General features: G+C 34.6%; 1 protein-coding gene across 3 annotated transcripts in view; it reads left to right on the top strand.

Moving 5' to 3' along the window:
• The window catches only part of ADGRL3 (adhesion G protein-coupled receptor L3), a 492,939-nt gene that overhangs the window by 409,640 nt on the left and 68,032 nt on the right, over positions 1-15,267 (top strand). For all 3 annotated transcript variants that reach the window (XM_054728772.1, XM_054728769.1, XM_054728767.1), the window contains 2 exons: positions 8,655-8,721; positions 10,335-10,426. In XM_054728772.1, the coding sequence (XP_054584747.1) occupies positions 8,655-8,721; positions 10,335-10,426 (159 nt within the window). The remainder of the gene's footprint in view (positions 1-8,654; positions 8,722-10,334; positions 10,427-15,267) is intronic.

Here is a 15,267-nt window from a genome sequence, read left to right as displayed (position 1 = left end):
TGTTTAAGCCATCCAGTTTTGCGCTTTTGTAGTTACGGATTTGCTGTTATTTATATTTTATGTTGATTTTTTTTTCCTCTTTGGATATTTTCAAATTTTCCTGTTAGGGAACTGACTCAACTTGTTTGCTTTGTGTTTTAGTCATTTATTTTGAGAGAGATGTCATTTTCTGGGTAGTAGGAATCTATCTTTTCTTAGAATCAATAATGTGTGGTCCCTTGTGGCTTTGTTAAAGCTTTGGCCATCATTGCTTTAATTTCCTGCACCATAACTGGAAACCTTCATTTACTGACATTATTACTGTGTGGGAATAGAGGCTAATTTATTTCCCAGGCACTGATTTAAAACAAGCTTTAATAATAGTTCAGGTTCGTAATTATGATTTTTCCCAACCCAAAGAAAAGCAAAACAGATAAAGATAAAAGGGAGGGTAGAGGAAAGAAAAGGATAGGGGAAATTGCATTAACATTCTGTCACATACAGGCGCAGAACACTTAATGTCTCCATTACACCTTTTAAATACACTGTCCACAGAAGCACCTTTAGAACACATGGAAGAAGCAGCTTAACTTCTACCCTGTGGGAATTCATGCAGTCCAGTGTCTAGGCAGTGCTGCTTTGCCCGTTGAGGAAGCAGGTATTGCAAACAGAAACATCATTCAGTCATTTTCATTTACTTGAGGAGCTGAAATGAGCAGATCATGTTCCATCAGGAGTTTAATCAAGAATCTTCCCAAAGAAAAATGTAAGCAAGGAATTTTTACACAACTTGAAGGCCGTCTGCATATATATCTTGTTCCTTATTATTAAATCTGTCTTTGTTGTTCCAGCTTCTGTTCATTTCAACTGGCATTTTTCACTCCCTGCTTATTCATCTTCACATGATTTCGTTTTTTATGTAACTCTACTCTCTCGAGGTTTTTGTGTTTTTTTTGCCAGTGTTCCTATGTGCCACAATGAATTTTTATCACAAATATGTATACTTCACAGTCTTAAATAAGCTGGAATTAGCAAGAATTCAGACACATATTATCAGTCATTTTCTGTACATTTTTCTTAAGGTTAATGATTTTTATGCCTTGAAAGTCTATTTCATTTATTTTTGGAATTTCATTATTATTAATATTTTACTCTTTAGTCTCAACTGCTTAGAATGCATAGAGAAGAAAACTATTCAATATATTACAATAATCTAAATAATAGATATGTCTCCCCATTTTCTCCTCTTAATGTACATAATTGTACTTTATTATACTGACAATGAGGTTTTTTTCTCTGAAATCTGTAATAATGACAATAGCTTACAAAAAGTAGAAAATCATACCAATGGTAGGAGATAAAATTGATTTTGTAGGTTAAATATTTTTTGATACAGACGGAGGTAACTATCTTATTCCATTTGGCAGATTGGTTAGGATATGTTTCACTCTGAAATGTTATTAGGGCTGTTAAATTGATTATTATGCACAAAACACATATTCACGTACAAAGAATACATAATGTGATTTTGAGAAGTTGCATAGTTTGCCATCAATTTGCATTGCTTGTAAGAGATTCTTACTATTATTTTCTGCTATTGCTTAATGAACTATTTTTATCTGTACTGATATTATTATTGAGAATGTACTCAGAATAACATTTAATCACTATAATCAGACATTAACAAAATCACTTTTTCTAAATCCCAAAAAGTGGACCACAGATCTAAATCACACTATTACTAATTGGCATTACATTTTATTTGTTTGTGTATCTTCCTTTCACTTACACCATTATGTCTGGTCACTTAGTGAATCCACCTAATGTGATACTGTGAGAAGACATAGACTGGCACTGACGTTCCAGTAATTCAAACAGGACAGCTAAATACTTTGATTTTATGACCTGAAAACTATCAGTTCATTTAATTACCTCAATGCAAATTGCAAACAGTTTGAATAGCTAATTTTTCTTTAAAGGAAAAAAATCAAATTTATAGTTTATAGCACTTACTTTGTAATCTAAATATGTAACTGAAAGAGCAGTGGTTAATGTGATGGGTAGATTGGAAAAGGACTGGACATAGGGTCCATGAAGGGGGCATGCTAGAAAGAAGTAAAGCCCGGATAATAGCCAAAGAGTTAACATATGGGCTCGAAAATTGGTAAGGGGTTTCTGAAAGATGTCGATTAGGTCATGAACATTTATAATGGATCAGAACATCCTTGAAGACTAAAAGCATAGCCGAGCTCTTAAAAATAATTGAAATCAAATTTTATGATCTGAAAATTATTATAAATCATCTGTTAAGTCAGATTTGTCTCCCCAGCTCACTAGCTTAAGAACAGCTCTTAAAAAGGTGGCTCTCAATATTTCTTTATTTTCATTATCTAAGTAGCATAGTCATTTGGTAGAAAAGTGATTATTGATTTTTTAAAAATACTAGATTATAGTAGTATTCAAGAAAGATCCTAGCCAAGGAACATTGAACTTACCTGCAAGCTGTATGCACAGCTTTATTTAATACATTTCACAATTTCTAAGCACTGCAACCCACTCATAGAAATGTATATATTCATTTGGAATATTTCTCTAAGCATATTATTATATGATATAAAATATTCTTACTTATAACATTTCATTGATGTGAAACATCTACCTTGTTGATATATTATCACCAGATATCTTCGACTCTAGCTTGGCCAGTGGGAAATAGTACAGATAATGGAGAAGTATTTTTTACTGACATATATCAAGAAAATCATTCAATATGTATGTGAGGAGTGCAGCTGCATGTTTATATGTTGTTTTATTAAAGGTCAACAGCATGCTTTATGTGTATGTGTAATAGAGATTAAGGTCTTATTGTAGCATCGTTTTAGCATCTAGGAACCCTATGAATAGACATAAAAATATCATCTTATATAAAAATTGTTGGTTAGGCCTAATTTTCTGTATTAAGAAGTTTCCCGTATGAAAACTGTATCAGAGAACAGCAGGACTGCTATCGTGTTATTTACTAGTACATTTAGGTATTGGCCATAAACTTGAACGTTAATTTAAGCGACATGGGACTATCAGAATAATTCCAACATTTACTTTTAACTAATTATAACAGAGTCCTATTCTTACCTTTGTAGTCCACCATAAAAATGTAGGATGTATTTTGCTGGAGAAATAATGAAACCCTTGGGTTTTTATTAAATAACATATTGGGACATGAAGATAGCATAATCTATATTTGATGTATAGGAGCTAGTTTTGAATTTTAAGAGTCAAAACTGTAGCTTGTCCACAAATGCTGGTCTTGACCTACTGCTGATCACACTCTGTTCCTGCATCACTCTGCCAACCTTTGCTCCAGTTCATGCACTTGTTCACAAAGTATTTCAAGGCGATGCCTGAGTGTGCTGTGAAGACAATGGCATTTCAAAAATTCTTAACAGCCCTCGCTGGTTTGGTTCATTGGATAGAGCATTGGCTTATGAACCAAGGAGTCCCAGATTCTATTCAGCTCAAGGGCACTTACCTTGGTTGCAGGCTCCTCCCAGGCCCAGGCTCATGCAGGAGGCAACCAGTCCATGTGTTTCTCTCACATCAATGTTTCTCTGTCTTTCCCTCTCTCTTCCACTGTCCCTAAAAAAATCAATGGAAAAATATCCTTGGGTGAGGATTAACAAAACAAACAAACAACAAATTCTTACTTATATTATACAATAAGCTTAGAACTCAAGTAATTTTGCTTCAAGTATGTATCTGTCACTTTTACTCTTCCTTCTTAATGACCCCAGTTAGCTTGATTCCCTCTTTTTCTCTCTAAATCTTGCCCTATATATGTAGTACAGATATAGAGATCTGCATCTGCTATAGACAAAAAGATAATGTACTTTACACATCTCATAAGCAACCTCATATAATGAAGCCTTATAAATTCACTAATACTGACCAAAAATTGTTTACTGGGTACATTTGATACTCACCAAGGAGAGTGTAGTCTGTGATTTAGGGTCCTATTGAAGATGAGTCAAATACCATTCTTAATTTACATTACATCAGAAAAACTGGCCATAGTCAAATGTTTACTTGGATGAGTGTTTTAAATAGGCAAGAAAATACAATATCCCAAAGCATCTTAACGGTACCACATTAAACAAGCTAACTTTGAAGAAGGAATTACATTCGGTTACTAGTACCTGAAAGCATTGTGAAACATGTTTTGGGTGACATTTATATGTATGTACATGGGATAATTGGCCTAACCATTTTTCTAAGCACAGAATCATAAATGACTTATGATAATAAAATGGTGAGATGTAGTTAACTAGTAGAAGAGAATAAACTTTAGGAATATGGCTTCCTTTTTGTTTTTTTGAGAAATTAATTTGGTTCATTGTTTAATTTTTCTCCATTTTGAGTAAATATGAAGATGGTATTTGCAGGATTAGTAATTGACATTTTTATAGATTAATCCAGATAGCAACATCTTTACCATTTAATTTGTAATGATGTTTATTTATTTTGGAAGAAGAACAATTCTGGAAAAAAATAATAATTTATCCTTGTGGATTAGCTCCATTTCTTTAGAGTGCTAAAATAATACAATTGTGTTACTGCAGTAAGAATTCATCATACGTATAATAATATATGCTGCTTTCATAATTTGAAAAATGCTACAAAAATAATTTTAATGACATCTTTGTATTAGACCACATTTTTAAAAACTTAAGGTTTATGTATATGACAAGTGCTCCTTTGAATTCTGGAATATATCTGTATCACAAGAATTTTTCTTTTATCAAATGCTTCAAATAAACATGCTATTTCAACTTCAAGTCATCTCTATTGACATGTACTACTGTGTAAATATAAATTATAGATTATACACATGACTGAATTTCTTTTTAAAAATAAATAGACATCTTAAAAATTAAACAAGAATGGCCTGTTAAAGTTAATTATTTAACAAATTAAATGCAACTTTGTGGATAAAGGCGCATATCAGATAAATCCTATTCTTCAACAGCAGGTCTGTCTGGCCATTTGCAAGCTGGTCTTTATTGTGCTTAGTTCAATTAGTAATTCCTCTAGTATTCATTTTACTAATCTGGACTTGTCTTGCCTTAACCAGTGGTTTTGCATTGCATCCAAGTGACATTGAATGGCCTGGGCTTATAGAATACTATGAAGTGGGATATATGTGCCCAGGCATGTAATATACACCTCAGTGTCACATAACATACAGGTAATATACACCTCCTTCCCACAGGGATTCATACAGGTAGTTAATAGGAAAGAGAGGAAATACAGGAAGCTTTTAGAAAGCCAGTGTGTGGCCAAAAACAACAGCAGGTGTGGCCATATGGCAATCAAATTAGAAAAGGGATCCTTGCCACACTGTCTTTCAGAAGATAGTGAAGGCTAGGCAAGGACCATTTACTCAGCGCATTCGAAGTGTTTCAGATTGCCTCGTCCACTGCTCAGTTCAGAAGGGAATTTAAATCTATCATAGCAAAGAGATGCTGAAGAATATTCTTAAAGTATAAAAGTAATAACTTCTAATCTAAAGTGATGTCACTTCCACATTTAGAGACCACTATGCCAAAAGCACATACATTTCCAGATAAAGCATTTGCTAAGCTGAGACTGTTTTTTTAAAAGGTAAAGCATCATAACGATAAAATTTAATTCTTTGGTTAAAATTTACAATATTTCATATTGACAACACATTTAGTAAGATTATTTATAATTTGAAATTCCCTACTTAGGCCAAGATACTCTGTAATAATGTAATTTAAATTATTTTTTTTCCTAAGGAGTTCTTAAACTTCAGAATAACATTTTCAGAAGTTCTTGAAACATTTTCGTTTAGGAAGAATTGGCTGAAACTGTGTTTTAGTTCTCAGATTAGGTGTCAAAAACGTGTTCGGCCTACGAAAGACAGGGTCTATACAATTGGCATTCATTCTTAAATGTAACATTAGTATTGTATCATGTTATAAATTCGGCAGCATTCTTGGTGTGTATATGTGTGTGTTTTCTAATCTGGGAAGATGTCCATGCTTTATGCTTTGTCCTCTATTGTTCTTATCTTGAGGGGAAAAACGGTCTTTGTTGAGAATTTAGGGACCCGTAAATATTCCCTCTCCTCTGTCACCACCCTGCCTGTACACACCGTTATTAGGGTGGTAACAAACTGGCCTCTATCAGGATGAAGACAGTGTTCATATTTCAACCTAACACTCTCTAGTTTGTGTCTGCTTATTGGCAGCACCACAGTCTTATTTTCTGTGGCCCGGTTTCTCGAACAACGGCACAAAACAAGATGACCAACGACTCAAAGAAAATAATGGCTGGTAGTTTAAGTATTGATTGTTTCCCTAATAGTATTTTTTTCAAATAGGATTATTATGTCTATTTTAAATAAAGTGAAAGTATCTGTCTGTGTAAAAACATGAACTTGTAGTCAGTTTCTTATTGGAGTATAAATATTATACTTCTATTAAAATTATATTGCATATATTTATTTAACTTAATAGAAGTTATATATTTTATTGTTTTAAAGTTGTTTTTTTTTTTCAGGGAATATGGTTTGTTTTTTGTTGGTTTGTTTTTGCTTAAAAATGTAGCTTTGAACCTTTTATAAATTTAAAAGTCCAGAAAAAAAATTTTTTTTAATATGTTTTTATTGATTTCAGAGAGGAAGGGAGAGGGAGAGATAGAAACACCAGTGATGAGAGAGAATCATTGATTGGCTGCTTCCTGCACACCGCCCACTGGGGATCAAGCCCACAAACCCGGGCATGTGCCCTGACCAGGAATCAAACCGTGACCTCCGGGTTCCTAGGTTGACACTCAAACACTGAGCCACACTGTCTGGGTCTCTATCACTCAGATGTAAAAAAATTTAGAATTTTGGCACATTGCTTTCAGGAATTATTAAAATAAAACATATGGTTAAAGTTCTTTTGATCCACTTGTATGTAATCCTCTCTACTCTCATGTGAGAGGCAACTACTAAATGGGTTTGGTTATTTTTTCCCCTTCAATTAAAAGAATATTACATACATATATGTATCTGTCAAAAAATGTGAGTCTTACTTTAGGAATGTACATATACATTTCAAAGGTATTTGGTATAAATTATTCATGTTACTTTTTCACTTAAATTTAAGGACTTGTATGCATGCATATAAACATAACCAATGGACACAGAAGCTGGGGAGGCGGGGAGAGGGCATGTGCTGGGGGTTGGAGATGGCCTGGGAGAGGTCAATGGGGAAAAAAAGGAGACTTATGTAATACATTAGACAATAAAGAACTTGCCCTAACCAGTTTGGCTCAGTGGATAGAGCATTGGCCTGTGGACTCAAGGGTCCCAGGTTCGATTCCGGTCAAGGGCACGTACCTTGGTTACGGGCACATACCCAGTGGGGAGTGTGCAGGAAGCAGCTGATCGATGTTTCTCTCTCATTGATGTTTCTAACTCTCTATCCCTCTTCCTTCCTCTCTGTAGAAAATCAATAAAATATATTTTTTAAAAAACAATAAAGAACTAAAATTTTAAAAAAATTATTATTGTGGCCTATCCTATTGATATAAAGAGCTACTTTTTCCCTTTTAACTGTTTTGTAACATTGCATCATACAAACAAAAACATTTTATTTACCTATTCCTCTATTGATGGACATTTACAAATTCCTTTCTTCATAGCTTTTCTTAGTATTCCATTATTCCTGAGATTTAAATAACATTTTTATTGAAAAAAAAAACACACACTATATTTACATATTTCGGACTTGCAGTTTTAGACCACTTAGCAAATCACTCTTTAATAGTTTCAACTGTAGCTATTTTATATTTAAATCATGGCTCAAATATAGAAAAATGGCAAATAATTCACGATATGATTTTTAACATCAAATGTAATTTGTTCAAAATTTACATTAATCTTTCTCATAACTAGTCACTTCCATTTTGTCTTCCTGTCATCCTGGAGAATGAAAATGTAATTTCCCAGAGGCTTTACGAATTGGGGGAGTATTAAATGTAGCTGAAATTAAGTGATTAATAATTTACTTTTGGGTCATGAATCAACTTCATGGGATGCTAAGGATCATTTGCAACCCCAGAAGCACTAGCAGTAACAATGCACTTTTGAAGATTCAAGAACTCTCAAAGGTTGGCTGCCCAACCTAATTAAACTTCAATCTTCTGATACCAATTTTATTTCTTCTTTGTACAGAATTTCCTGAGATCTTCCTGACAGGAAAATGTCACTTTGCCTGACAGCTGATAGACAGGTTATGTAGCACCATAATTGAAGAGAAAAGGATAGCTTAAGGCTACCTGATTTAAAGGCTATGTGTATGGCTCTTTCTTTTCTTTTTCTTTTTTTTTCTTATTTTTTAAGGTTTCTATGACAGACAAAAGGCCTTAGCAAATAGGCCCAGTGCCATTTTTTTCTGCTTCCTCCAGGGGTAATTATCTTACTCCATCAATAGCGCTGTCAGAAATCGGGCACGTAATTCAGCATTTAAATGAACAAGCAATGTAATATTTCCTGTCTCCCAGTGGAACGCTTTGCAGCTCACATTCTTCTCTGTCACTCGCTCACTCTTGATGTATGTCCCATGCCCAGTCCTTGAATGCCTTCTCTCCCTTGTGTTTCATTGCAGATGTTGGCTCCGACTTGACACCTACTTCATTTGGAGTTTTATAGGACCAGCGACCTTGATAATTATGGTAAGAACTCCTAATTAACTATGTGGTTTCCGGGTCAAGGAATGAAACTTTTACTATCCCTATACTGACTATCTTTAATTTACATAGATTACTTTGGGGAAAGCCTGTACTTATTTGACCCCATAAACTCAAGCAATTAGACACTCATTATAGTCTACTTTTATATTTGTAAAACGCTTAATCAAAACAATTGCGAGAAGAGAACATGCATTTTCAAGTTTATGTACCGCTATGGTTCCTGAGGGAGCCTGATCTAACATAATCCATTTGGTTTCATAGATTTTGAATAGTGATGACTTTAAGTTTGACCAACGTTACATTTCCATTCTTTTTTCATTTGGATAATTTGAATTATGAATGGAACCAGAAATTAGAAAGTGACAAAATATCTAACTATTCCTTACAGTTTTCTTTTTTATATAAATCTTGAAAACTTTAGAATTTAAAACGATTTTATATAAAAATGCCTCAAACAGGCATTCCAGAGTGATACCTTCTCTTTTTTATTTTAGATGCATAATATCTTGATTTCAAATAGAAATTATTTATCCTCAGTTAGATATAATTGTTAGTATCATTTACAAACTTAACAATTTGAAATAAAAAGTTGCTATCCAGTTTTTGAAAAAATATAGCCTTTTGATTTTTAATAAAGTCTCAGTCTACAACTCATTTTCTGAAATTCTTTGGGCCAGGTATATTTTGAAATTCAGACATTTTTCAAATGTTATCAAGGTAATATGGTATCTGTACTGCATATTATATATTATCCCTAGTGAGAAATAAGCAGTTGCCCCAAATCAAATATAACATCCAGTACTCACAGTAGGGAGTAGGCAAGACTCTGAAACCAAACAGCAATAATTCAGCAGAAAAAAAATTATAGGAAAACTAAGATCAAGTAAAATAAAGACATGAAGATCTTATGTCCATTCAAATCAAGCTCTCCCACCAAATTGGTTCTGTTCAGGCTAGGCTTTTTGTTACCCAATGAATTTTTTAAACTTTTACTTTTCAGATTTTTTGAATTCGATAAAGGATCGTAACCCCGTATTATTTAGAAGAGAACGTCTTAGACTTGGGGCTCACAATTGGATTTTCCTAGTCCCACCAATCCCAAATTCTGAAATATATAAACAAATCAGGTGATCAATGGCAATTTGACATGTGGTTTTCTATACAGTTTATGTATATCTGATATATGGAATTTACACTGGAATTGGTTGTTTTGTGTTGTTTTTAAATCAAATGCTCTCTCTGGCTCCAGTAATATAACACCCTCATTGGAGGTTCCTGCTACCTTAAGCCTAGTTTGTTTTAATATCAGAATTTAACCACAATTTTCTAATTTTTTTTTTTATTTGGTGGTTCAAAAATAGATCGATTTTAGTATTTGTGTGTACTTGGCATAACAGTGCTTTGTACCTCCTTGGTATTCCAATCCCCTAACTGGCTTCTTGCCTTTACTAAAATACTAGGCAATCATCTATGATCCAATTCCTTTGAAAGTATAGTGAGAGCTAATTTCCCAGAGCAACTCATCTGTTATTTTTAATAGACTGACTTCTTTTCTAGCCCAGTTATGCTACATAACAGTACCTTTTACATTCCAGCTTAATGTAATCTTCCTTGGGATTGCTTTATATAAAATGTTTCATCATACTGCCATTCTGAAACCTGAATCGGGCTGTCTTGATAATATCAAGTAAGTGATTTTTCTCTTTGTTTCTTTTAGGCTGCCTTACTTTGGTACACTAAACGCTCCCTGCTTTTAATTGCACTGAAATCTTATGACAAAATGATAAAAATCAGTGTGTTGTTTTTGCTGAATAAGATCATTTATTGACTATTAAGGTAACTTGATCTGCCTGAAAATGAGTATAATGAAGCTCTGTCTTCAAAGAAACTATCTCCCTCCCCGCCCCCCTGCCCCCGCAAGCTCTGATTTACAACATAAGATTTCAATATATACATTTATTTATTTTGTTCTGAAAGCAACTATGAGGTTTCTGGAACCAGGCAGACTATTACTTCTTAGAGCAATAAGCACATCACTTCTTAACATTCCATGTCCCCTTCAGAGCCATGTGAAGAGAGGCAGATGGTGGGCTCTGCAAGCACCAGAAGGGAGATCCCACACCCTGGAGAAGAGCCCCTGGTTATCAACCTGGGCATTTCTGTAGGAGCTGTTACACAGCTGCTCTCCTCTTCTCCTGAGAGGGGGAGAGAAACCTCAACTCCCTAATGTAAAATCCTTTGGAATATAAATATATGGCTTCAGGCTTAAACAGCACCCACCCCCCCCCCCCACACACACACACACACACACACACACTCCATCCTTTGAAATGTTAACGTCTTTACCTCCCTCCTGGGAGGTAAATCCTTCCAGATGTCTCTCACTATCTGTTCACTCACTCAGTCATCTTTTAACTGCCCAGGTTTCTTTTAACCCAAATTCCACTTGTCTCTGTTCAGAAAACCCTAGCCATGCAGAGATAGGAAAATATTCACAGTACTGTCCACACGAGTAGTACTTCCTTTGTATAAAGAAGCAAATTTACATTTTCTGAAAAGAAATATGGTTCCTCTGTATAACCAAAAAGATTACCTTGTTCCTTTAGAGTCTATGACATTTGAGAAAGACAGGACTGTTAGATGTTCTTTAGCCATTAACAGATATTACGTATTAAATTGCATTTGTATATAATTTGCCTATGTGTTCACTTGGTTAAACGTTTATATTTAAATGAATGTGCTTTCAGAGGTTTCCTGAGGTTACTAGTAATTTTCATGTGCTACGCACGTAGTCCTTGATCTACCTCAGATAGCAACTGTGTCACCCATTTTCCATCTTCCTACATTGAGTGCCTGACCATAGTTCCTTGCCCATAGTAGATCCTCACTGAATGTTTACAGAATAAATGAACACTTTAAAGAATTCAGTGACAAAGGTGTATTGACATCAAATGGTTACTTTTGTTGAAGCAATAATCTGTCTAAATTAGTTGAAAAGGATAGCTAAATAATTAGAAAATCATAATATACTGGAGCAAACTAGGAATTATCTACTGCAAGCAAGAGTCTTTTGTAGGTCTTAATATTACTTAGTTGAGATAATAGTCATTATGTTGTTGATTTATGAACTATTAGACTACCCTTCTAAAATGTAGTGTTAATTCCTTGGACTATTTAATCCTGATAAAATTGAATTTGGGTAAATTAAATAAAATATATTTTCTTTATCATATTGTACTTTTACTCACCTTAGTATAAATGACACCACCTTTATATCTGTTATTCTGTAGTATAAAACAATATACTAGTAATACTTATTTATCTTTTATTATTTTTTTAAAAGTATTACCATAAAAAAAACAGAAAATACATGGATATTTATGTAATAGCTTTTAACAGGTTAAAAATCAGAAAAAGGTCATGTACTTAGAAAATCACATATTTTTTAAAGATCAGTTTGTACTCTCATTATTCACATATATTCCTTTAGGTAAAATATGGATCAAATGTTTATGATATTACTGTTTAGAAAAATAAACGCAAAGGGAAGAATTACATTTAATGGCACTGATGGCATCAAGATTTATATTGCTAAGTAAAGCCTTAAATAAGAATACCTTGATTAGAATTCTATCCAAACTGTGTCATACTTTGGAAAGTTTATTTAACCTTACTGAGCCTTCCTGTCCTATTTAAAATGGACATTATAATGAAGCATACCCAAACATCAAATGAGCAGAGGAATATAAACAGCCTTTGATGATGCCTTTTAAAAAGTCAATAAAGCGAAGAGAGTTTGTTAGAAAGGCTATAGCAGGTGGTTTTAAGATGGAAGAAACATCAACATGGATATGTTAATGGGAAAGAATCCAGAAATGAGTGGTCTGAAATGTAGGAAAGGGGGGTGTTGTTAGAGATGTGACTTGAATTGTAGGGAGTAGGAACTGGAGCAGTGGTCCAGCAGTTCTAAGATGGAAGAAGCATCAATATGAATACGCTAACGGGAAAGAACCAAGAATTGGGTGGTCTGAAATATGAGAAAGGGGATTGTTGTCAGAGTTGTGACTTGAGGAATTGTAGGGAATAGGAACTGGAGCAGTGGTCCAGCAGTTCCACTGCATTCGATTTCATGAGGACCTGGTTCCAGAGTTACCTGAAGCCAGGAAGAGGGACCCTTTCCCACTGAGCCCGGATGAAATAAGTAATAAGTGTGATGTCGACCTGTGGTCGGACCAGAGAAGGGCAGTAAATGGAGGGATCTCTGGCTGTTCTCCTCTGTGAGGTAGGAAAGATGGTCATCTGCAGGATATAGGGGACGATGGAAGAGAGAAAATAAGAAAATATTCCTTAGAACTTTCCAGAAGCTAAAGGATGTTTCATTTTTATTTAAAATGTATTAACTATTTAAGAATTGCTTATAAAGAAATCAGCAGGGCATAGTTGATAAGGAAAAGAAAGAAGAATTTAAGAAAAGTAATGATGATTTTGAACATTAAGCAAAACACAAAATCTGAAAATTGATTTTTTTTAAAGTACTGTAAGAATTTATATTTTTAAATGGTATGTTTAATGTAAGACTATTTATTTTAAAGGTATAAATAAACAGTATTCATCTGAAAAGTATTCTTTTAGTACATGGGTGACAGCATAAAAGTTAATGTTTACTTGCTTTTGATTTTTGTAATTTTATTAAGTGATGAATAAGATCATTTTGTTTCATTTATTAAAGAGCAAAGAACACCTATTAGGCCTTGTCAAACTTGTTATCTTTCTAAAACAATTCCTCCATTTACCAACTCTTTATTGCTTTTATTATACATGTTATATCACACCTAGATCTCTCCTTCAACTAATTCACTGCCAACATTTCCTTTTAGGCCACCATCAACTTCTACAGAGCCACTGCTCTAGTCTCCTAACTTCTTTCCCCATATTGTCCTTGCCCCTGCCTTGATCAGCTAGAGTGATTCCTTGAAAAGTTTAAATCTGACCATGCAACTTTCTTGGGTAAAACTCTTCAATGGCTTCCTGTTACTCTTACATGAAAGCCCAGACCCTCTACCACGGCCCACTAAGCGTTCCCTGTCTGGTTGCCCCTTTCTTTCTTCAGCTGCCTTTTAAACCATGTGCCCCTCTGGCCATTCTAGATGTGTTCTCTTTGGCTTTAGGTTTTATCCCTGATATTTTATCTCCTAATGTTCTCTTCCCAAACACTATGCCTTGCTGACTTCAATTTATCTTAATTTAATTATCATTTTAAAAACTAATTTAATTACATTTTAATTCCTAATTTACTTCACTGTCATCATAATAAACACATTTTGATGTTAAGTATAGAACATTTATTTGGCGTGCTCATTACTATACTAAAACTAAACTCTGGAAAAAATTAATAAACAAATAGAGTGAATTATGTAATATGATTAAAAAGGAAATGAGGTATGCCAATTTTCAAATTTCACTAAAAACGTAAGTAAAATTAAACAATACATTTCTACTTGATGTTTGTTTATTTGTCCTTGGTCTCTTTTGTCATTAAAGTAGGTAATTATATTTGCAGGAATAGAGTAATCCCAATCATTTGAATTTTTGGTTGAATTTCTGACAAGTTGAAATTGGAGCTTAGGGTAATCCTCGCAAAAATCTAACTTAATTTTGAAAATATGTATGTAAACATGAATAAAACAATGACTGACTTGTTATCAAAATGAACTGATAGTGTCAATGAAGTGTTACGATACATAAACTTTAATTCTTGAGGAGCATTTAGGACACTCTTGAAATTTACCTTCAAAATAAAAATTGACGTTTCTGTAGTTATCAACTGCATCTACTCTTGGAAAATATCCTATTTAATAATAGAAAAATATGCAAATTGACCATACCTCCAACACACCCACAAGCCACGCCCACCATCCAATCAGAGCGAGTATGCAAATTAACCCAAACCAAGATGGCTATAGCCACAGAGAGCAGGGTTTCCTAGGTAACAGAGGAAGCCAAGCTTTCCGCCTGCCCTTGCCAGGCCTAAGCCTCCACTCAAGCTACAAAGTTTCAATTATAGAAGGTAAACAAATTCAAACAAATGGCGGCAGAATGGAGCTTGAGAGAGCAGGCCAGGGTTGCCGCTGGCAACAGGGGAAGCAAAGCTTTCCGCACACCATGGCCGGGCCCACCTGCTTAAGGCAACAAAGTTTCAATTATAACCCCAACACAAATGGCTGCTGGGCCTCAGAGGGAGCCCCAGGCTTGGCTCCACTCCAGGCTACAAAGTTTCAATTGTAGAAGGAAAATAAATTCCAGATACCAGGGCCTCTGCTTGGGTTGCCAGGGGGTGTGGCTGGCCTGCAAACCACCACAGGCCCCTTGCTCAGGCCGCCCCACACCCCAAGGGAACCCCCACTTGATCCGGGACGCCCATCAGGGCAAACCAGCTGGCCCCCACCCCTGTACCAGGCCTCTATCCTATCTAATAAAAGAGTACTATGCAGATTGATCATCACTGCAACACAAAATATAGCTGCCCCC

This window comes from Eptesicus fuscus, chromosome 2 (genome assembly GCF_027574615.1).
Source record: "Eptesicus fuscus isolate TK198812 chromosome 2, DD_ASM_mEF_20220401, whole genome shotgun sequence".
Taxonomy (NCBI): Eukaryota; Metazoa; Chordata; class Mammalia; order Chiroptera; family Vespertilionidae; genus Eptesicus; species Eptesicus fuscus.
This window is presented reverse-complemented; position numbering and strand designations above follow the sequence as displayed.